The 17,785-nt window shown below is 41.3% G+C and overlaps 1 protein-coding gene across 2 annotated transcripts in view; it reads right to left on the bottom strand.

The window, feature by feature from the left end:
• The window catches only part of KCNH1 (potassium voltage-gated channel subfamily H member 1), a 466,372-nt gene that overhangs the window by 249,289 nt on the left and 199,298 nt on the right, over nucleotides 1-17,785 (bottom strand). For both annotated transcript variants that reach the window (XM_010372506.2, XM_010372507.2), the window contains exon 7: nucleotides 12,908-13,337. In XM_010372506.2, the coding sequence (XP_010370808.1) occupies nucleotides 12,908-13,337 (430 nt within the window). The remainder of the gene's footprint in view (nucleotides 1-12,907; nucleotides 13,338-17,785) is intronic.

Raw genomic sequence — 17,785 nt, 5'->3', positions numbered from 1 at the left:
GAGAAGGAAAGGGAGAATGCAGCCCCACCCAGTGTCTTCTGGCCCAAGCTCAAATCAGGGTCTATGAAAAAGGACTGGAAAGAAAAAAAAAAGCAACCTGAGTGGAAAAAGCATTCTATTATTGGCAGTATGACGTGATCCTGTTCTGTCCTAGTGCCAGGGCTGAGCACAGGTGGAGGAGGACATTTCCCCCATATTGGAGCAAACTACAGAGCGTCTGCATGTGACTGTGGGTGACACAGAAGAAGTAACATCAGCACTTTGATGGAGAAAAATATCCATCCCAGTGGGGTTAGGGGTTCACATAGCAACTGAGAAACGACGTGGTATGCATCAGTAGTGGCCAGGGAAGGAGAGCAGATGCTACCAGGTGGAAGAACAAGCAGCTATGATCACCCAGAGTCGCCATGAGATATTACTCTTACCCCTTAAGTCATAAGTTGGGTTCTAATGGTCTTTCTGGTAAGCAACAGAAAAAGAAACTGTGTTTTGTTCCTGCTACTGTGACTCTTTTCCATGTCTATGTTTCCACATTGGTGTAGTCAAGGCAAATGGGGAGACACATTTGGTCAAGTCAAATCATAGAATTTGGTGCAATAAAAAGCCAACCGCAAAGGCAGAGGATGGTAGAGGCATGATTCTTAGTACAACCGAGGAAATGAGTGTGAGGTTCTTCCTAATCTTAATCTCTGTGAGTGCCATCACTGGAGTGCTGGTTAATAACCACAGAAAATGAATGGCTAATTATCCATCTGTTCTCACATCATTTCTAAGTGGCTGACACATTGTAGGGTTTTGATAAGTGTTTGTGGAGGGGAGAGAGAAAGAGAAGCAAAGATGGAAGGCTTAAATCATACATTCAACAATATGTTCAGAAAGTCTTTTGCTCAGAAATCCTGCTTCCCTTCCACTTGTTAAGGTGCTGGATTCCATCCAAGGCTGCCAGCGCCTGCATGTGAGCACAGCTCAGTATAATTAAACACCTGACCTTCCCAGGAGGGATGGAATCAAAATTACAGCCAGGGGAGAACCTGTGGCTTCTGCCTGTGCCCCGCCTCTCTGCTTGCAAGACTGGGCCAGATGGGTAGTCCCCAACAGCCCCGATCACTGTGTTTTCACTGCAGGGGTGCCGTCAGTCTGTTCTCTGTTAACTTGAACATTTGAGCCAGGCTTCATAGGGACTTCTTTGAGTTTACTATAGTTTCCCCAATGGGTGCATTAAAACTCCCTCACACCAAACCCAGGGATCTTTAAGAAGGGGGCCCAGCCCTCATTTATGTGATCAGGAGGAGGGACACCCTACACCCACCCCTGTTCTGGCTCAGTCACCCCCATTCCTGCCCAGACCAGTTCTGTTTCCCACCTCCTTCTGCAAAGGAGGAACAAAGGATCATCCTCTGACCAGGGTCGGCTCTGCAAGCAGGGCACCTGCAGCTCTGCAGAACTCACTGGTGATTTTTCACATATTAGATTTTGTTTTAAAGCCTTCTGCTCTTTTTGTTCTTCCTACCAAGACCTCTCTCCTTGCCAAGCTTTCTTGCAGTGATGGTGGGTTTTTATCACCAGTAGCTGTGATTCAGTGCCAGACCTCTAGCTGATGAGAGCTGAAATTATTCTCTCCCATGCATGCAAAGAGTGTCACAGTGGGGAAAAGTGAAAATGGAAACATTTTGTGAGTCTGCAAAATCACTGTCAGGTGAGAATTTATGGAGTTGGCTCTAACAGCTTCTCATTCTGCAGTATCCTCATCGGAAGATTTTCTTCTTGATATTTAGTTCTATAAACAAACCCTTATCAAGCTCTTCTTATACAAAGCATTGGGCTGTCCCTATTCTCTGTTACCAGATTTGCATATAACACCTTCTCCCTCCTTTACACACTCATCCAACACCTACCAAAGCCCCTGTGGAATTGTTGAACCATTCAACCACATTAGTGAACAAACAACACACACAAAGGGTAGTTAAAGAAAGGCATTAACATCAACTAGCAGGCCACCTGTGGCCCTGGACTGAACACTAGGCAGAAACGAAGGTTCTGAAAGGGAAGAATCTTTACCTTCATTTATGCCATTTAATTTGCATCGTCTCCATTTTCAGAAGAAGAAACAGTCCCAGGACTTAAGTACTTTGCTGACTATTAAGTAGTGCAGCCAAGATCCATACCCACGCTTGTCTCTTTTGATCCCAGGGATTTTCTATGCTATACAATTTCAAAAATGGAAGTTTTTCTCCTGACCTAAAGGCAGCTGCACATGCAGCTTGACTGGTTTCATTGGTAGTGGAGATGATTTTCACAAATCATCCTTGTTGTCTAGTTAGCCTCCTTTCTGAGTTGCATCAATTCAAAGGGGGGCTGTCCAAGAGAAAGGGGCAGTCTTTGATGCCAACAAGCTGACCACTATCATGGGCTGTAGCATCTTCTGCCTAAACAAACTGAGTCATATAACCCAGAAATCCCTGGTGGAGTCCTCCAAGTAAAAAATCAAGTCTGCATCTCAGTGACTTTTCTGAATTGAAGACTACGGGATTGAGATCTGGATGTTAAAAAAATTTCATCAAATTGGCCTTACTGCAAAATATTGCAATACCTGTCTTTTGACACATGGAAAACAGTCAGAGGTGGTTATCAAGCACCAAAAAAAAAATTTCATCAAATTGGCCTTACTGCAAAATGTTGCAATCCCTGTCTTCTGACACATAGTAAACAGTCAGAGGTGGTCATCAAGCACCAAAAAAAAAAAAAAAAAAAAAAAAAAAAAAAAAAAATTCATCAAATTGGCCTTACTGCAAAATGTTGCAATCCCCGTCTTTTGACACATGGTAAACAGTCAGAAGTGGTCATCAAGCACTAGCCTACTGCGAAAAGGAGTCTGAGGGGCTGACAAGCCAGAAGACACAAAACAGGTGCTCAGCCCCTTTCTGATCAGCGCATCTTTCTTTCTGCCCACTATTTGGCAGCAAGGGGTTGCGGCTGCTTTTTCTGCAGCATTCAGCTCCCAGGTTCCTGCATCAGTGTCCTGCTCATTGCTGTCAGTGACTGGGGTGGCAGCACAGACTGGTGGAAAGACAATGAGATTGGGAGACAGAGATCTGGGTTTGCATTGTGCCTGCACCATTCACAAGAAGGTTGACTGAGGGAAAGAGAATTGACCTCCCTGAGCCTTAGTTTCCTCACCTATAAAACTAGGATAATAACACCTGTGACATAAGTGTTGGGACAGGTGAATAAAGAATGTGTGTAATGGGCTCTGCACACAGTATATGTTCAATCATTCATCATTATTAATACTTCTATTACTTACCTATCATTGTAAGTGATGCAAATCCTAACCATTATTCACTGGTCAAGTAAAATCTCTCCTCTTTTATGCCACATTCACGTCCATATTACACAAAAGATCACCATCTTCCTAGAAATCTGAAAGCTTACTCCATGAACACTTAGTGCTTTCCAGCTGCACATGGTTTTCCTACTTGCATTTGTGTAGACTGTAAGTTAACTGTAGAGGAAATATATTTTCTCTCTCTTCCTCCATTCATTCTATATTTATTGAGCCCACTGTGGACCATGGATTGGCTCACACAGCCCCTGACCTAAGCAGCTTGAAGTCTGGTTGTGAAAACATCAGCACGCAGATGCAACATGATAAATCTTAGAAAAGCCTTAGGTGCCTGGCCCACGGCTCTTCCCAAATAAATGGGGTATATACTGCCTGACCCCTCCTTGACCTCCTCACTGGGGAGACGCCCTGCACGTGTGCCCATAACAAGCTGTCCTTTCCTTAGTGGAGACTCATCTCATTGACTCATCTGGCTCCCTTACCAGACTCCAAGCAACGGGAAGGCAGAGCTTGTAGGCCGCATTAACTGCTTCATCCTTAGTATGGCACACAGTGCTTGGCACATGACGCACTCAGCTGAGCCCAGAGGTACTCAGCTACACTGTTGATTAATTGAGGTTCTGGAGAACTGCAGGTCAATATAACATTTGTTTTCTCAAGGACCATACTTATTGATGTATTTTTAGAAACTATTTCCTGGTGGGCTTTCCTCCTCCCACCAATTTTAAAGAAGGAAAGGAGAATTCTCTTCTCCTCTGTGTGATTTCTCTATAGCTGCCTGTAGTTGTCAGTCTAGCAGTTGAGAGCCACAATAAATGCTTGCCAAAAAGCAGCTGAAGAAGTGTGAAATGTGATTAATCAAGTTACTCTGCTTAAAGTAGAATAGAGACTTTTACCACTCTTTGCCCACCTTCACCCCTTCTGCTCAAGCTTTAAGGACACCCCACAAAGGAATCAGCTTCTGCAATCTACTGACATAACTGTGGCCTGTGGCTACCAGTACCAACTGCTGTCATGGAGATCTGCAAGAGCAAGCATAGCACTGGCTGGGAGTCATGAGCCTGGTTCTGTTTCTCGCTAGCTGGGTGACCTTTGACAAATTACTCCACAGATTCTTTATCCATAACATGGGGAGAATACTACTTGCCCTATGGAGTATTGTGAGTTTCAAAGGAGACAGCAGACAGAGAAGCAAAATATTACTAGAAACAAAGGACTGGATTTTAGCAACATCTCCATATTATAATTGACATTTGAATTAAAATTATATTTTTAAAAAGAAGGAAAGGAATTTTTCAAATAATGTGGGTACCTATAAGATCAGAACAATGACCCTGATCGGTTGGCATTCCATCATCAAAGCTTCTGAACATCTAAAACTTGTTGTAAATTCCTCTGCCCAGTGCAGTAATCCAACTATGAACAAGGCTGATGTACTCCCACAATACACACAAGATATTTTGTCACCATAATTATAGTTCAAAATAATAGAGATATCTTCCACCCTTCTCCTGCAATCTCTCCACTGCCCTCTTTCTCCCCCTGATTCTTTACCCTGCATCCCCCAACCACACACACATCACAAAGAACATTTTCTCCTGCCAAATCCCAAAATAATCAACAAGGAAAGCAACAAGACAAAGGGAATGACTTTGTCAGATGAAACTGAAGTCAAAACCCAGTCCAGCCACCTCTCAAACTGTGACCTTAAGTAAGTTATTTCATGTCTCTGAACTCAGTTTTCTGATCTGCCAAACAGGGATAAGAAAGCCTATTTATAAGAGTTACAGGGTAGTGAAAACTTCCCAGCATGACCTGGCATGTCTTGGGGCACTCAGTGCATGACTATCTGTAGTCTTTTCTCCCCTTCTCCAAGGGGATCACTCCTGCTGCTCCTGTTACCATGTCCTGTCCGGTGAAGATCCTGCCAGTCAAGCCTGAACAGTGAAGCCTGGGAGGACTTCCCAACCACACAAAATGACTTCCTACTTATGGGTTTCCCAAAACTTGCTCTGCACTCAGGTCAATTTTTTTTTTTTTTTTAAGAAGCTTTGTATCTAAGGAACCTCACATCCAGATATACTTACATTTAATGACCTGTACTTTAAACACTGTAAGGTACCTGATATTTTATGCAAGTTCAATTCTCTTAAAGTAGAGCATACCCAAAGGACTAACAAATAGTTGAGAAACACCATTGTTTGTTGGGTCCTATAATTGTGCTGCAAGAGAAGAAACAGAGGGGCAAGGAGAGAGTTATCATTGTTTAAACACTCTGCATGGAAGCACTAGGCTAGGTATTTTGGTACTTCACACCATTTTGTTTTTGCATCCTCAATTGGTACCTCCATTTTCAGTTAAGGAACCTGCCAAAGGTCAAAGCATTAATCATGGGCAGAGGTGGGCCTGAAAGCTAGGACTGACTAGTTCCAAAATGTAGTCTCTTTCCCACATTACAGCAGCCTAGGAACAAAAGAGAAGAGAAAGAACAAGATGACCCACAAGTCCCACCCTCAGGAAGCTTAGAGCCTCACCAGAGCTGGACCAAATAGCAGGCAAAAAAGATAGCCATGATGTCACAAGAATGTTCACAGAGCAGTGTAAAGTGAATCCAAGTGAATAAATCCAAAATAGGGTCCAACAAAGGGTTATGAACAGGGTGGGAGTAACCAGAGTTTTCTGGAGAAGGGGAGAAAGCAATGTGGAAGACAGAAAGTAGTCTAAGGTTGTCTAAAATGGGGGCACCCAACTGAAATGCATAGTAGTAGGCAGAACTTTTTTGGAAAAAAAAACAACAGGTTATAAAGAAAAAATCAAGCTGATTGCTGGCTACAAAAGAACTCTAACGATAAATTGGAAATGAAAGGCTATTTCTCCTATAACATTCTGAACACTGCCCCATTCCCAAAATAAATATCAACCAAAAATGAAATTAAACAGCATTCTCATGCTCCCGAGAAAGGAGTAGCAATTACTACTTTCTTTTTTTTTTCTAATTACAAAAAAGAAACAGTTAACTGGGAAGAGCAAGAAACAAACACTGTTATTAATAACAATAAATCATGACATCTGAACGTTAAATTTCAAATTTTTCCAAAACGTTGTTATATATTATTATCTCATTTAATTTTCACTTCGGCCAAGTGAGATTGTCAGGAAAGCCTCTTAACTCTAATTCACAAAAATAGAGGATACAGCCCAAAGCACAGAGCAGATCTAAGATTTGAATCAAAGTCTCTCAACTAGAAATATAAAAACAAAGCTCCAACAAGCTCTTCCTGCTGTGGAGGACTAATGTTTCCTAGTATCAACTGACAGAATAGGACTATGAGGAGAAGAAGGAAAGTTGAGGCTGACACTACTGGTCATCCCCCCATATCAATTTTCCTTGTATATATTATTGTATTTCTACTCAGGCACATGACCATTCAGAATAAATACTGTATTTCTATATTTCCCAGCTTCCCTTCCCAGTGTGGCTAGATTATCAAGTTCCAGCCAATGTGATGTGAACAAAAGTGATAGACAACTTTCTAGTCTTGTTCTCAAAAGTAAGGAGTATGACCAGCTTTCCCCTTCCTTTTCTTTCTACTTTCTGGAATAAGAACATATGGCTGGGGGGGGGGGGGGGGGGAAGCCATATGGGATCCCAATATGAAAGTCATGTGTTGAATATAGCAGAGAAACCTGGGTCTCTGATGACTGCAGAGTAGCCAGACCAACCCTAAACTTTTAGAAAATTTTGTTCATGCCACTTTGGGTCCCTGTCCAACAGCAGAACCCATATCCTACTTTTTAAAAAGTGTTGCCAATAGCACTGAAGCACTGAAGACGCCTTCCAAAATATCGAGGTCTTCTCAATTGCTCTGATTCAAGAAGTCAGTAAACATTTACTAAGAGTCCACCATGTGTCGGAAGTCTCCTAAGAATATCATTACAGCCTCCTGGCAGTTGTGACCCACATGGTTTCAGAAAAATCAGTATGTTGGTACAGAATGCGAAAAGGGATACTCAGCAAAAGTGAAATGGAAAGAAACAAGAAATCTTTTTTTTTTTTAATTGGTATTTTTAACTTTAATAGATTTGGTGTTTTATTTATTTATTTTTTATTTTTTTATTTTTTATTATACTTTAAGTTCTAGGGTACATGTGCATAATGTGCAGGTTTGTTACATATGTATACTTATGCCATGTTGGTGTGCTGCACCCATCAACTCGTCAGCACCCATCAATTCATCATTTATATCATGTATAACTCCCCAAGGCAATCCCTCCCTCCTCCCCCCTCCCCATGATAGGCCCCAGTGTGTGATGTTCCCCTTCCCGAGTCCAAGTGATCTCATTGTTCAGTTCCCACCTATGAGTGAAAACATGCGGTGTTTGGTTTTCTCTTCTTGTGATAGTTTGCTAAGAATGATGAAATAACGTCACGAAGGAGGCAGGGGAAAAGCCCATATTTGAATGCAAGTGACAATCCAAGCTGAAGTGAGGCCACAAAGGATACTGCTGGGCTACAAGTGGGTGAGGTAATGGGGTCAAGTGTTCAGCAGTGCACGTAAGTAGTGTCTCTTCCTCCCAGGCAAGAAGGCAATAGAAGGAAACACTAGGGTGGGCCCAGTTGCTGTCTGGGAGTTTCCAGGCCTGAGGGAGAGGTTACCTAAAGCATTGATCGGGATGGTATCTGGCCCAGTAGAACTAGAAGGAGAGAGGAGAACTGGACCAAGGAAATGCTCACGAGAGTCCCTTTAGCTGACACTCAGCTAGAGTTTTAAGGACCTAAAGTGGGAGGAGAACTGGGAAGAGAAATGAATTCAAAGAGACAGGTGTTGTGCAGTGCTGAGGTAGGAGACTAAATATTAGGCTTGGGGGTGGAGAGTGTCTGGAGTAGGAGTACATTGTCTAGACCCCCTACCATTAGCAGACAGAAAGGAAATAGATGTGGCTGACTTAAAATGACAGGATGACGGCAATGACATTATGAGAAGAGAATCAGAAAAGTGCAAAGCCCATATTTAGAAAATGGAAACTATCTCTTTGCCATCAAATTATCCCTGGAGAGCTCCCCCAAACAGGGTCAGGTCCCTAACCTGAGACTTCCCACATAAAAGGACTCTTCCCCTGACAATTCTTCTTCCTTTGAGGGATTCCTCAAAGGCCAGGGAAAGGATCAGCCACAGTGAAGACTCCATCTCTAGGTCCTTGTTGCTGGCTGCTGGGCTGACAGGGTCTGTCTCTGTCCTTCCTATCCACCTCCACCACCCATACTGTCAGCTCCTTAAGAGCACCAACTATGGTGTTAAGTCACCAAATCCTTAGCACTTAGCCTGGCATCTGTTAGCGTGGGGGACACTCAGTATGTGCCTGTTGAATGGGGGACATTCTCTCCTAGATGTCACACAGAGGGCTGGCATGGACTTGCACTTCTCTTGGCATTACCAATGCATAGGAGAGACTATATGGGAGAAAATGAGTCCACTCACCATACCTTATAGTCAGCCCCTGCCAGGGACAACCACAGATCTACACAGGGAAGGCAGGGAAACCAGGGCAGAAGCTGACTTGCCCCAATCCAGGCCAAGACCCCAGAATGGAAATTAGACATAAAACCAGGCACTTGGAGACACTGTAGATCACCTAAATCCACAGCTAATCACAAAAGCTCATTTTAGTCAACAGTTTTCACCCTTCTTAAAGCAATTTCTTCTCAGAACTGAAAAAAAGGTAGGCTAGCTTGAAAATATGTAGTTTTCCTGCTGCATGTCATCCTCTGGGGAATTAGCCAAGTTGTAATGAGATGTTCAGAGCAGACAGGGGAGGTAATAGAAAACTCGGATAATCTATATTATGGCTAATACACTGCAACAAGATAGCCAAGAAACACTATTACTAAGGCATATAAAATTCAGTGCAAAGAGGAGAAAATCATTAACACACCCAGCACTCCAAAAACCCACTGGCTTTTCGTCTTTTTACCCCTTGAGTGCTAGGCCTGACTACCAGAGTGACCTGGTAGTCAGGGAGGGAGACAGCACTGAGCATTTGATGTAAGTGCAGGCTGTGGTCAATGCTCCCCATTACTAGAGATCCCAAATCTGATGTCAGTCTAATCCCATGAGCCGTACAGGAAGGAAGTCAGTGTATACATGTGTATGCACAGGCAAAAAAAGGTAAAAGAGAACCCTGTAAATCTAGTAAGACATCAGCAGTTGTCCTGAACAAACATTGTTTGGAGTATAAATTTACAAGGATAATTACCAACGCATTACACCAAGTGCAGTAACTTTCTTGTTAGCACAATTTGGCAGATGTGTGTCACATGGAAAGTGAAACAGCTGAAACTGTGACAGGTTGCTGAAAAATGGCTGGTTTCCTAAGCACCCAGTCCTCTGAGTCTGTACCATAATCTTGTTCTTAAAATGACAACAACAACAAACAAGCAAGCAAAGAAAAAGTTTCCACTGCAGAAACTGCTGGCTTGCTAAAATCTATGAAGTGAATTTTCAGTGCCTTAGTGTGGAGAGACTGTTAGGGTCTGTGTCATTAGACCACGCTACCACAGGAGAGAGATCTGGATCTGAATCCTGTCTCTCCTGTCTACCAGTCCCAGGTTCTTGGGAAAGTGAGTTACTTCTATGAGCTTCCATTTCCTTATAAAATGGAGATAATAATCTCTAACATATACTGTTGTCATGAGCAGAAAAAATTGTGTATAGAGTATTTTGTACAGTGTCTGGCAAATAATAAGTGTTCAAGGAAATGGTGTTAAGTAGACTTGCTTAACTAAACATCATCCTTGGCTGCATAATGCAGAGGTGACTACCCATGTATTTTCCTTTTTTCAAAAAAGAAGTGGGCTAGGCGTGGTGGCTCACACCTGTAATCCCAGCACTTTGGGAGGCCAAGGAAGGTGGATCACCTGAGGTCAGGAGTTCGAGACCAGTCTGGCCAACATGGTGAAACCCCATCTCTACTAAAAATACAAAAATTAGCCAGGTGTTATGGCACGTGCCTATAAGCCCAGCTACTTGGGAGGCTAAGGCAGGAGAATCACTGGAACCCAAGAGGCAGAAGTTGCAGTGAGCCTATCATACCATTGCACTGCAGCCTGGGCAACAGAGTGAGACTCTTGTCTCAAAAAAAAAAAAAAAAGAGAGAGAGAGAGAGAGAAAGAGAGAGACAGAAGAGAGGAGAAGAAGGGAAAGAGATAAGAGAGAAGAGAAAGAGAAGAAAGACAGAGAAAGTGACAGAGAGAAAAAAAGAAAGAGAGAGAGAGAGATCACCTGACTCTCAGAAGGTGGGAAGAGAAAAGAGGCGGTAATAACTGAAGTTTTCCCTGGAGACTATACCCAAGAAATTGTGCTTTCCATAGATGAATCATTTTGGGAAAAACCAAAACACAAACAAACAAACAAAACCCAACTGTTTACCCTTACTATATACCACCATGCCACCAGAACTATTTTCTTTCAGGTAAGAAGTTGCAGGGAAATCTCATATTTGAAAGGCTTTTGCAAGTCCATAAAATGGGACCCATTTCCCAAATGACCACTCCTAGCAAATTTTCCGTAATGGATATAACAAGGTATTTTGATTGACAAAGTGGCTCATCTCTCCCTCCCTCTAAGAGAAGGAAATCAAATCATGTCCTAAGCATGGTGCATCTGGTTGTTTATTTTGTGAGCCCCAAGGCTCACAAAAATGCTGTAAGTAAGCACTGCCTAGGAAATACATGCAGTTAAGGCTGAAACAGTTCCAGAAGAGAAAAGATCTTAAATCCTTTTCTGTGACATGAGAAAGCACCTCAAATTCTAATTAAGATGAAGCAATTAGCCACCCACAGATCCTTAACACTGCTTCCCATGGCCAGGCAATCATCTCTATTAAAACCCATTTTAAAGTAAGGAACAAACCCAAAGCTCCGCAGGCACACACTTCCCACAAATCAATTACCCCCTTAGACACATTCCTTAAATACTCTCAGGAAAACTCTGCCTGCAGAGAGGGCTTTTATGAAAGGACTCCATCAGACATGATGAGGCTGTTGCAAAAAAGGAGGTACCAAGCAGCAAATGTGACAATTTGAGGTAATAAAATCCACTCACAAAGCGGGATGCTGAATCTCTGGTCAGCTGGACAAAGCAAGGCAAGCTGAAGCCTCAGGTTTCCCTGGTCAGTATAACAATTTGTCAACTCCATCCTAAAGGAGTACATCAAGTGAAACAGTTTCTGCCTACTGAAACAAGAATCCAAGAGTTTTTACATGTGCTCAGACCTGTCTAAACTGAAGTTTCACCAGAGGACTGTCTTCTCACACCTCAATTTGTCACTGAAGTGCCCACAGGGTGCACTTGGCAGTTTCACAATGAGTCCAATCCACTCAAACTTGTTTGCTTTCTCCATCCCAGTTAGGTCGCTTCCTACATAAGACTCCCTTTAATGAGGGGAATTCATTGTTGTCTGCAGCCACAAGTTGCTTCTACACTCAGCAATAGAACAGCTATGCAACGGTCAGTAAGTCAATAAGATCTAAGTATCTTTCTCAAGAACTAAGGTTGTTTCTCAATCCAATAAAGTTACTCCAATAACCTATTACTTCTCAATTGAACAAGAGCCTTTCTTCCCTCTGTGTCTGTGGATATTTTTTGAGTTGGAAAATTTCCCATCAAGCAAGACATCAAAAATGTTGATCTAGACCATCACTGTCCAGATGATTAAATTTAAATTTTTCCTAGGAGCTACTTTTAAAAGGAAAATGAAACAAATTAAATTAATTCTAAGAGAATATTTTGCTTAACCGATACATCCCAGAAATATTACCATTTCAATATACAATCAATATAAAACATAATTAATGAGATGTTTTGCATTCATTTTTCATACATTCTTTTTCTCATACTATATTAGACTATGCTGAGCTAGAGCTACGTTCAAATTGACATGTAGCAAGATGGATATAGTTAATAATACTGTAATGCCTACAGGAAATTTGCTGGGAGAGCAGATTTCAAGTGCTTTCACCAAAAAAAAGGTAATGATGTAAAGGAATGGATATGTTAATTTGCTTCACTGTCATAATCATTTCACTATATCAAAACATCTCATTGTATACCTTAAATATATATAATTTTTATTAAAAAGAAAAAAATTGACACGAAAAGACTTCCATAACTCACTCTTCTGTGAATAGTTTACCAAAGTGTGTATGCAGCAAGGTCTCATTTTAAGTTTATAAAAATCTGTATGTATTCAGATATGCAAAGAAAATAGTCTGTAAGGGAAGACACCAACAGTATTAGTAGTTATCTCTGAGAGGTAGAATTATGGATAGTCTTTACTTTCTAATTTGCACTCTTTTGTATTTTCTAAATTTTTTTGCAGTAAGCATATACTGCTTTAATTATCAAAGTAACTATAAGCCTAGTCTTTAAAAAAATCTCTGCCTTGTTTTAAGTTATTATTCCCCTGATCCTGCTGGCACTATAGCCATTGCCCTACTTCCAGCTAACAGAAGAGATGGCCAAACAGCATGACCTTACCACCCCCACCCAGCACTGTCATACTTACAGCCAATCATCATGATGGCCACTGCAAAGATCTTCTCAATGTCTGTGGATGGGGCGATGTTCCCAAAGCCCACACTGGTGAGGCTGGTCATTGTGAAATACAACGAGGAGATGTAGACAGAATTCTTGCTGGGACCACCTTCCCACTTCCCTGAGCCAGACCCATTAAACTGGTAAGGGGTGCCAATGTCCATCGCTAGTTGGTACAGCCAGCTGTTGTTGCGGATTGTCTTGGTGTCCTCGTCAAAGATCTCATAGTCCCCAATGCTGTACCAGATGCAGGCCATCCAGTGTGCAGCCAGCCCAAACACACACACCAGCAGGACCAGCACAGCAGCTCCATATTCAATGTAGTGGTCCAGCTTACGGGCCACTCGCCCAAGACGGAGCAGCCGGACAACTTTTAGAGAGCTGAACAGGCTGCTGATGCCCTGGGAGAAGAGGAACACAGCGTCAGGGCCAAAGAACCAAAGATACTACTCTCGTCCCCTCTGCCCCACTTGGGCCATTATTTTAAGCATAGTATATTTCCGCGAGATGCAATATTATGCAACCCTTAAAAAAAGTAAAATTAGAATTTTATTCCAAGATGTATGAAATGAAAATTCCCATTAGCATTTTCTACTTCCATTAAAAAGCAAGTAAGCAAGCAGACAAAACAAATAGAATTAGAATTATATTGTACATAATAAACAAATATATGTGGGCATCTTTCCATATCATTACTTACTTTAAAAAATTTTAAGGGTTGTGTAATATTTCATCTCATGGAAATGAGATATTGCATAATATGAAAAAATTTTAAGGGTTGCATAACATTTATTTCATATTGCATAACATTTCATCCAAATTATATTATGCATAAGCATGCAAATATATATGTGCTGAAAATGGTTGGGAAGTACACCAAAATATTAATAGAGGTTATTGCTGCATTAGCAAGTTATGAAATTACAGGCAATTTTATATTTTGTATATATTTTTGTTATATTTACTTAATTTCTATAATATTATTTATAATTTAAAAAAATAAGTTTATAAATTTAAAAACAAATACAGTTTTTGAAAAGCTAAAAATAAAGAAATAGCTGAGAAGAATCAAAAACTGAGATTCTATTTCCTCAGAAACATTATAAATTCTTAGAAGGCCATATCACTTCTGTCAGGCCAGGGATTATACAATCAGACACCACCTACTTAAACACAATCAGTCAAGGAATCTAAAAGCTAGAAGGAACCTTCTGATTTCACCTGGTCAAGCCTCTTCCCTTCTGGCTAGCATCCACTGATCACACCAGGCCAGGTCTATTCTCCAAATAGTAGTTTTCTTTTTTTTTATTTTTTTATTTTTTTTTGAGACGGAGTCTCGCTCTCAAGCCTGTAATCCCAGCACTTTGGGAGGCCGAGACGGGCGGATCACGAGGTCAGGAGATCGAGACCATCCTGGCTAACACGGTGAAACCTCGTCTCTACTAAAAAATACAAAAAGCTAGCCGGGTGAGGTGGCGGACGTCTGTAGTCCCAGCTACTCGGGAGGCTGACGCAGGAGAATAGTAGTTTTCTAGGGAACAGCATTGTGGTAGTGAAAAAAACACTTGAGTACAAACCTGGAAAATGGGGTCTGAGACCAACATAAACCACTAACTTGCTGTGAATTTGGATAATTCAGTTACCTCTCGGTTCTCTTTTAGACAACGGGAGGTGGGTTGAGGCTCTCTAAGTCTTCTCCATACACTAACATACTCTTATTACCAAAGATAGCTGAAACATATTGCAGAAGCCATATCATTTAAAACCCCAAACCTAAGGTGTTCTAACGTGATTCCAAGATGTATGCAAGTGAAGTTTCTGTTAGCTTTTTTCTACCTCCATTACAAAGCAAATAAACAAGCAAACAAAACAGACATTTGAGTCAAGACTTTGTCCTCCCTTATATAGCAAAAATCCAAGAAAGGATGATGTCCTTCACCAAGTAGACTGAATTACTTTTCATTATTTTAAACACTAACAGTGTCAATGTTACTGCTATTCTCTCTTGTCCACTGTCCCTTTAATAACAACACTCCAAGGGTCAAGTTATGTCACAGACAAAAGGAAAATGTACAAATGCTTTTTGATGAACCTATGCCAGAGATCCACCAAGAGGCTTTTCCTCTTCCTAGATACACAGTTAAACTATATTTTGCAGCTTCTTCCATCTGGGTAGTTCCTGGGGACTAGTTCTTGCCAATGGAATGTGAGGTGAAATATGTCACTTCCAGGCCATGGCAGTTAATAAGTGTGCTTTCTCTACATGCTTCTCCTCCCCTAGCACATCTTCCAGGTGAGTCTAGCATGACTGTGAGGCCACGCATTGAATGAAGGTGGACCCATAGCATGAAAAGAGCCTGGGTCCCAGAAGGACTATTTGGAACATCCCTTCCCCCAAAATCAATTTGAATTGTATTGTGATGTAAATGAGAAAGAAACCTCTGAAATAAGCCACTGGAACTTTGGGGAACATTTGTTACAGCAGCTAGTATTTGCCTTCCCTGACAAATACAGAACCCCTCTGTCACATGAACACGTAAACCATACGTAGCATAGCCTTGTCAATACAGACCATACATCAGGTTGCCACACAAATTATTTTTGTTGAGATGAGGGTGGAAGAGGTGAGATTTATTGCCCTTTAAAAAAAAACTGACAAGTTTGTAGCCATAAAACGTTCAACCATTCTTGTCCAACATACACCAACAAATGGCTAGATGCAAGAATAAGAATAGATTTTTGTAGGCCAAGGAACTACATCTCCAGGGTCAGTCTCATCCAAACCGTTTTTAACAAAACTTACTTTTGGCATGCCCAATATTCCTCCTCTGGGTCTCTTTTTTCCCTATCTGTGTTTTTCTCAAAAACCCACTATGTAAAAAGGGCTGAGAAAATTCCTTATACTAAGGCACAAAAGACTAATGAGGATAAATGGATATCCTTTCTTTATAGGCATTTACATTCTAACAGAGGAGAAAACCTTGGGAAACCAATTTCCAACAGTGGAATTAAAAGTACCCACAGCCTGCATGGAGGAGATATTTTGGGAGGCAAAGGAGTGTTTTTGATGACTCAGAAATCAAACACCACATAAGCAGCCACCTACTCTCCACCTCTTCATAAGGAGGTCCCTGAAATCATCTTTCAAACAGTTCTACTCTGAAGCAGAACTTATTGCCCAGGGCAAAACGGCCTTGTCAGTTTTCCTTACTTGTATTCAGTTCAAAGCAACATTTATGTAGAACCCAGTATGTACTCTTTGTGCTAATGCTATAGAGAAGAGATTAAACCGACAGTATCTTTTTCTTCTTGTTCACTATTGTATCTCCAACACCTAGAATATGGAAGGTGCTCAATAGGGAGAAAATGAGGAAGAATCAAAAGCATAATAATAGTGAAAGATACAAGACATGATAACTGAAAATATATTTCTGCCTAATAATTGCAGAATTGGAGAGCTAAGAGGGAGCATAGAATTCACCTAGGCCAATTCCTCTGAGTTCAGCAATGTCTTCTAGACCACCTTTAAGAAATGGTCATCCAGCCTCTCCTAGACCACTCCCACTCCTACTACCTCTGAAGAGCAGACTTCTGTGGCAGTCATTCATAGAAATAAACTGCCACTGGGGGTCCCATCATCTTTCTTATCTCCCTCTTACTTCGTCCTTTCTCCATCCTTCCTCAGTGGCCACCACAGTCCATGCAATTACTACCCAAAGGCCATGCTATCCTCTAGCCATACACTCAAAGTGTTGCAAGCATCCCACATTGTGGAGGCACAATTGCACGACTGTGCCTGCTCAGACTGGTCCTTCAGTCCAGAATGCTCAGCATTCCTGTTTTGCATACTAGTGAGTCTTCAGGTTTGTCACCAACTCCAAACAAGCACCAACTCCTCCATGTGTCCATAAGTATTCTATATTCGTTATCACTTGAACACTTTGCCTTGCATTAATTTCCTGTACCTGTTTCCCCAACTACATCAGGAACTATACCTTTCTGAAGGCAGAAGCCACTTTTTATTCATTTTAGAAGCCCCGTGTATTCAGCATGTGTTGTGTTGAATAACGTCCCCACAAAAATCCATGTCCTTCCTAGAGCCTCAGAATGTGAACTCATTTGGAAAAAGGATCACTGCAGGTATAGTTAGCTAAGACGAGGTCATACTGAAATAGGGTAGATCTTTAATCCAGTATTACTGGTGTCCTTATAAGAAGAGAAGAGATGGATACAGAGGGAAAATAGCATGTAACAGATGCAGATACAAGGACTGGAGTGATGCAGATACAGATTGGAGGGAGGTATCTTCAAGTTAAGGAATGCCAAAAATTGCCATCATTCCTAGAGGCTAAGAGAAAGGCGTGCAATAGATTCTCCCCATGGCTCTGCCAACACCTTGATTTTAGCCTTCTAGCCTCCAGAACTGTAAGAGAATAAATTTATGCAGTAACACGCTACAGCAGCCCTAGGGAATGAATACACCCATACAAGGTCTAGCGCCCAGTGCCTTTGCAGAAAGGGTCTTCAATATTTTCTAAACTAAATTGAAGTTTGAATTATTATACAATTCTTTCTTGTTATAAAGAGCCCCTGAAACAATAAAAAACAAGCATTTTTTTCATTGTGTTGTTTATCTATGTGTACACTGATACTCTACTACACGGTTGTTGCGTAAGTTATCTTTTACTGCATTAGCAGCTGGAATTCTAGTTGTTTAAAAGCATTTTAAGCTATTAATTTGAGATTTTTTTCTTTACTTGCCTGAGTTCAGTAAACGAGATAAATAAAAAAGAATACTCCAAACATTTTTATTTTATTTTAGTACACTAAAAACATGAGACTTCTTGCA

The sequence above is a fragment of the Rhinopithecus roxellana genome, chromosome 8 (genome assembly GCF_007565055.1).
Source record: "Rhinopithecus roxellana isolate Shanxi Qingling chromosome 8, ASM756505v1, whole genome shotgun sequence".
NCBI classification, from domain to species: Eukaryota; Metazoa; Chordata; class Mammalia; order Primates; family Cercopithecidae; genus Rhinopithecus; species Rhinopithecus roxellana.
Note: the sequence above shows the minus strand (reverse complement) of the source record. Positions and strands in the feature narration are given on the sequence as shown.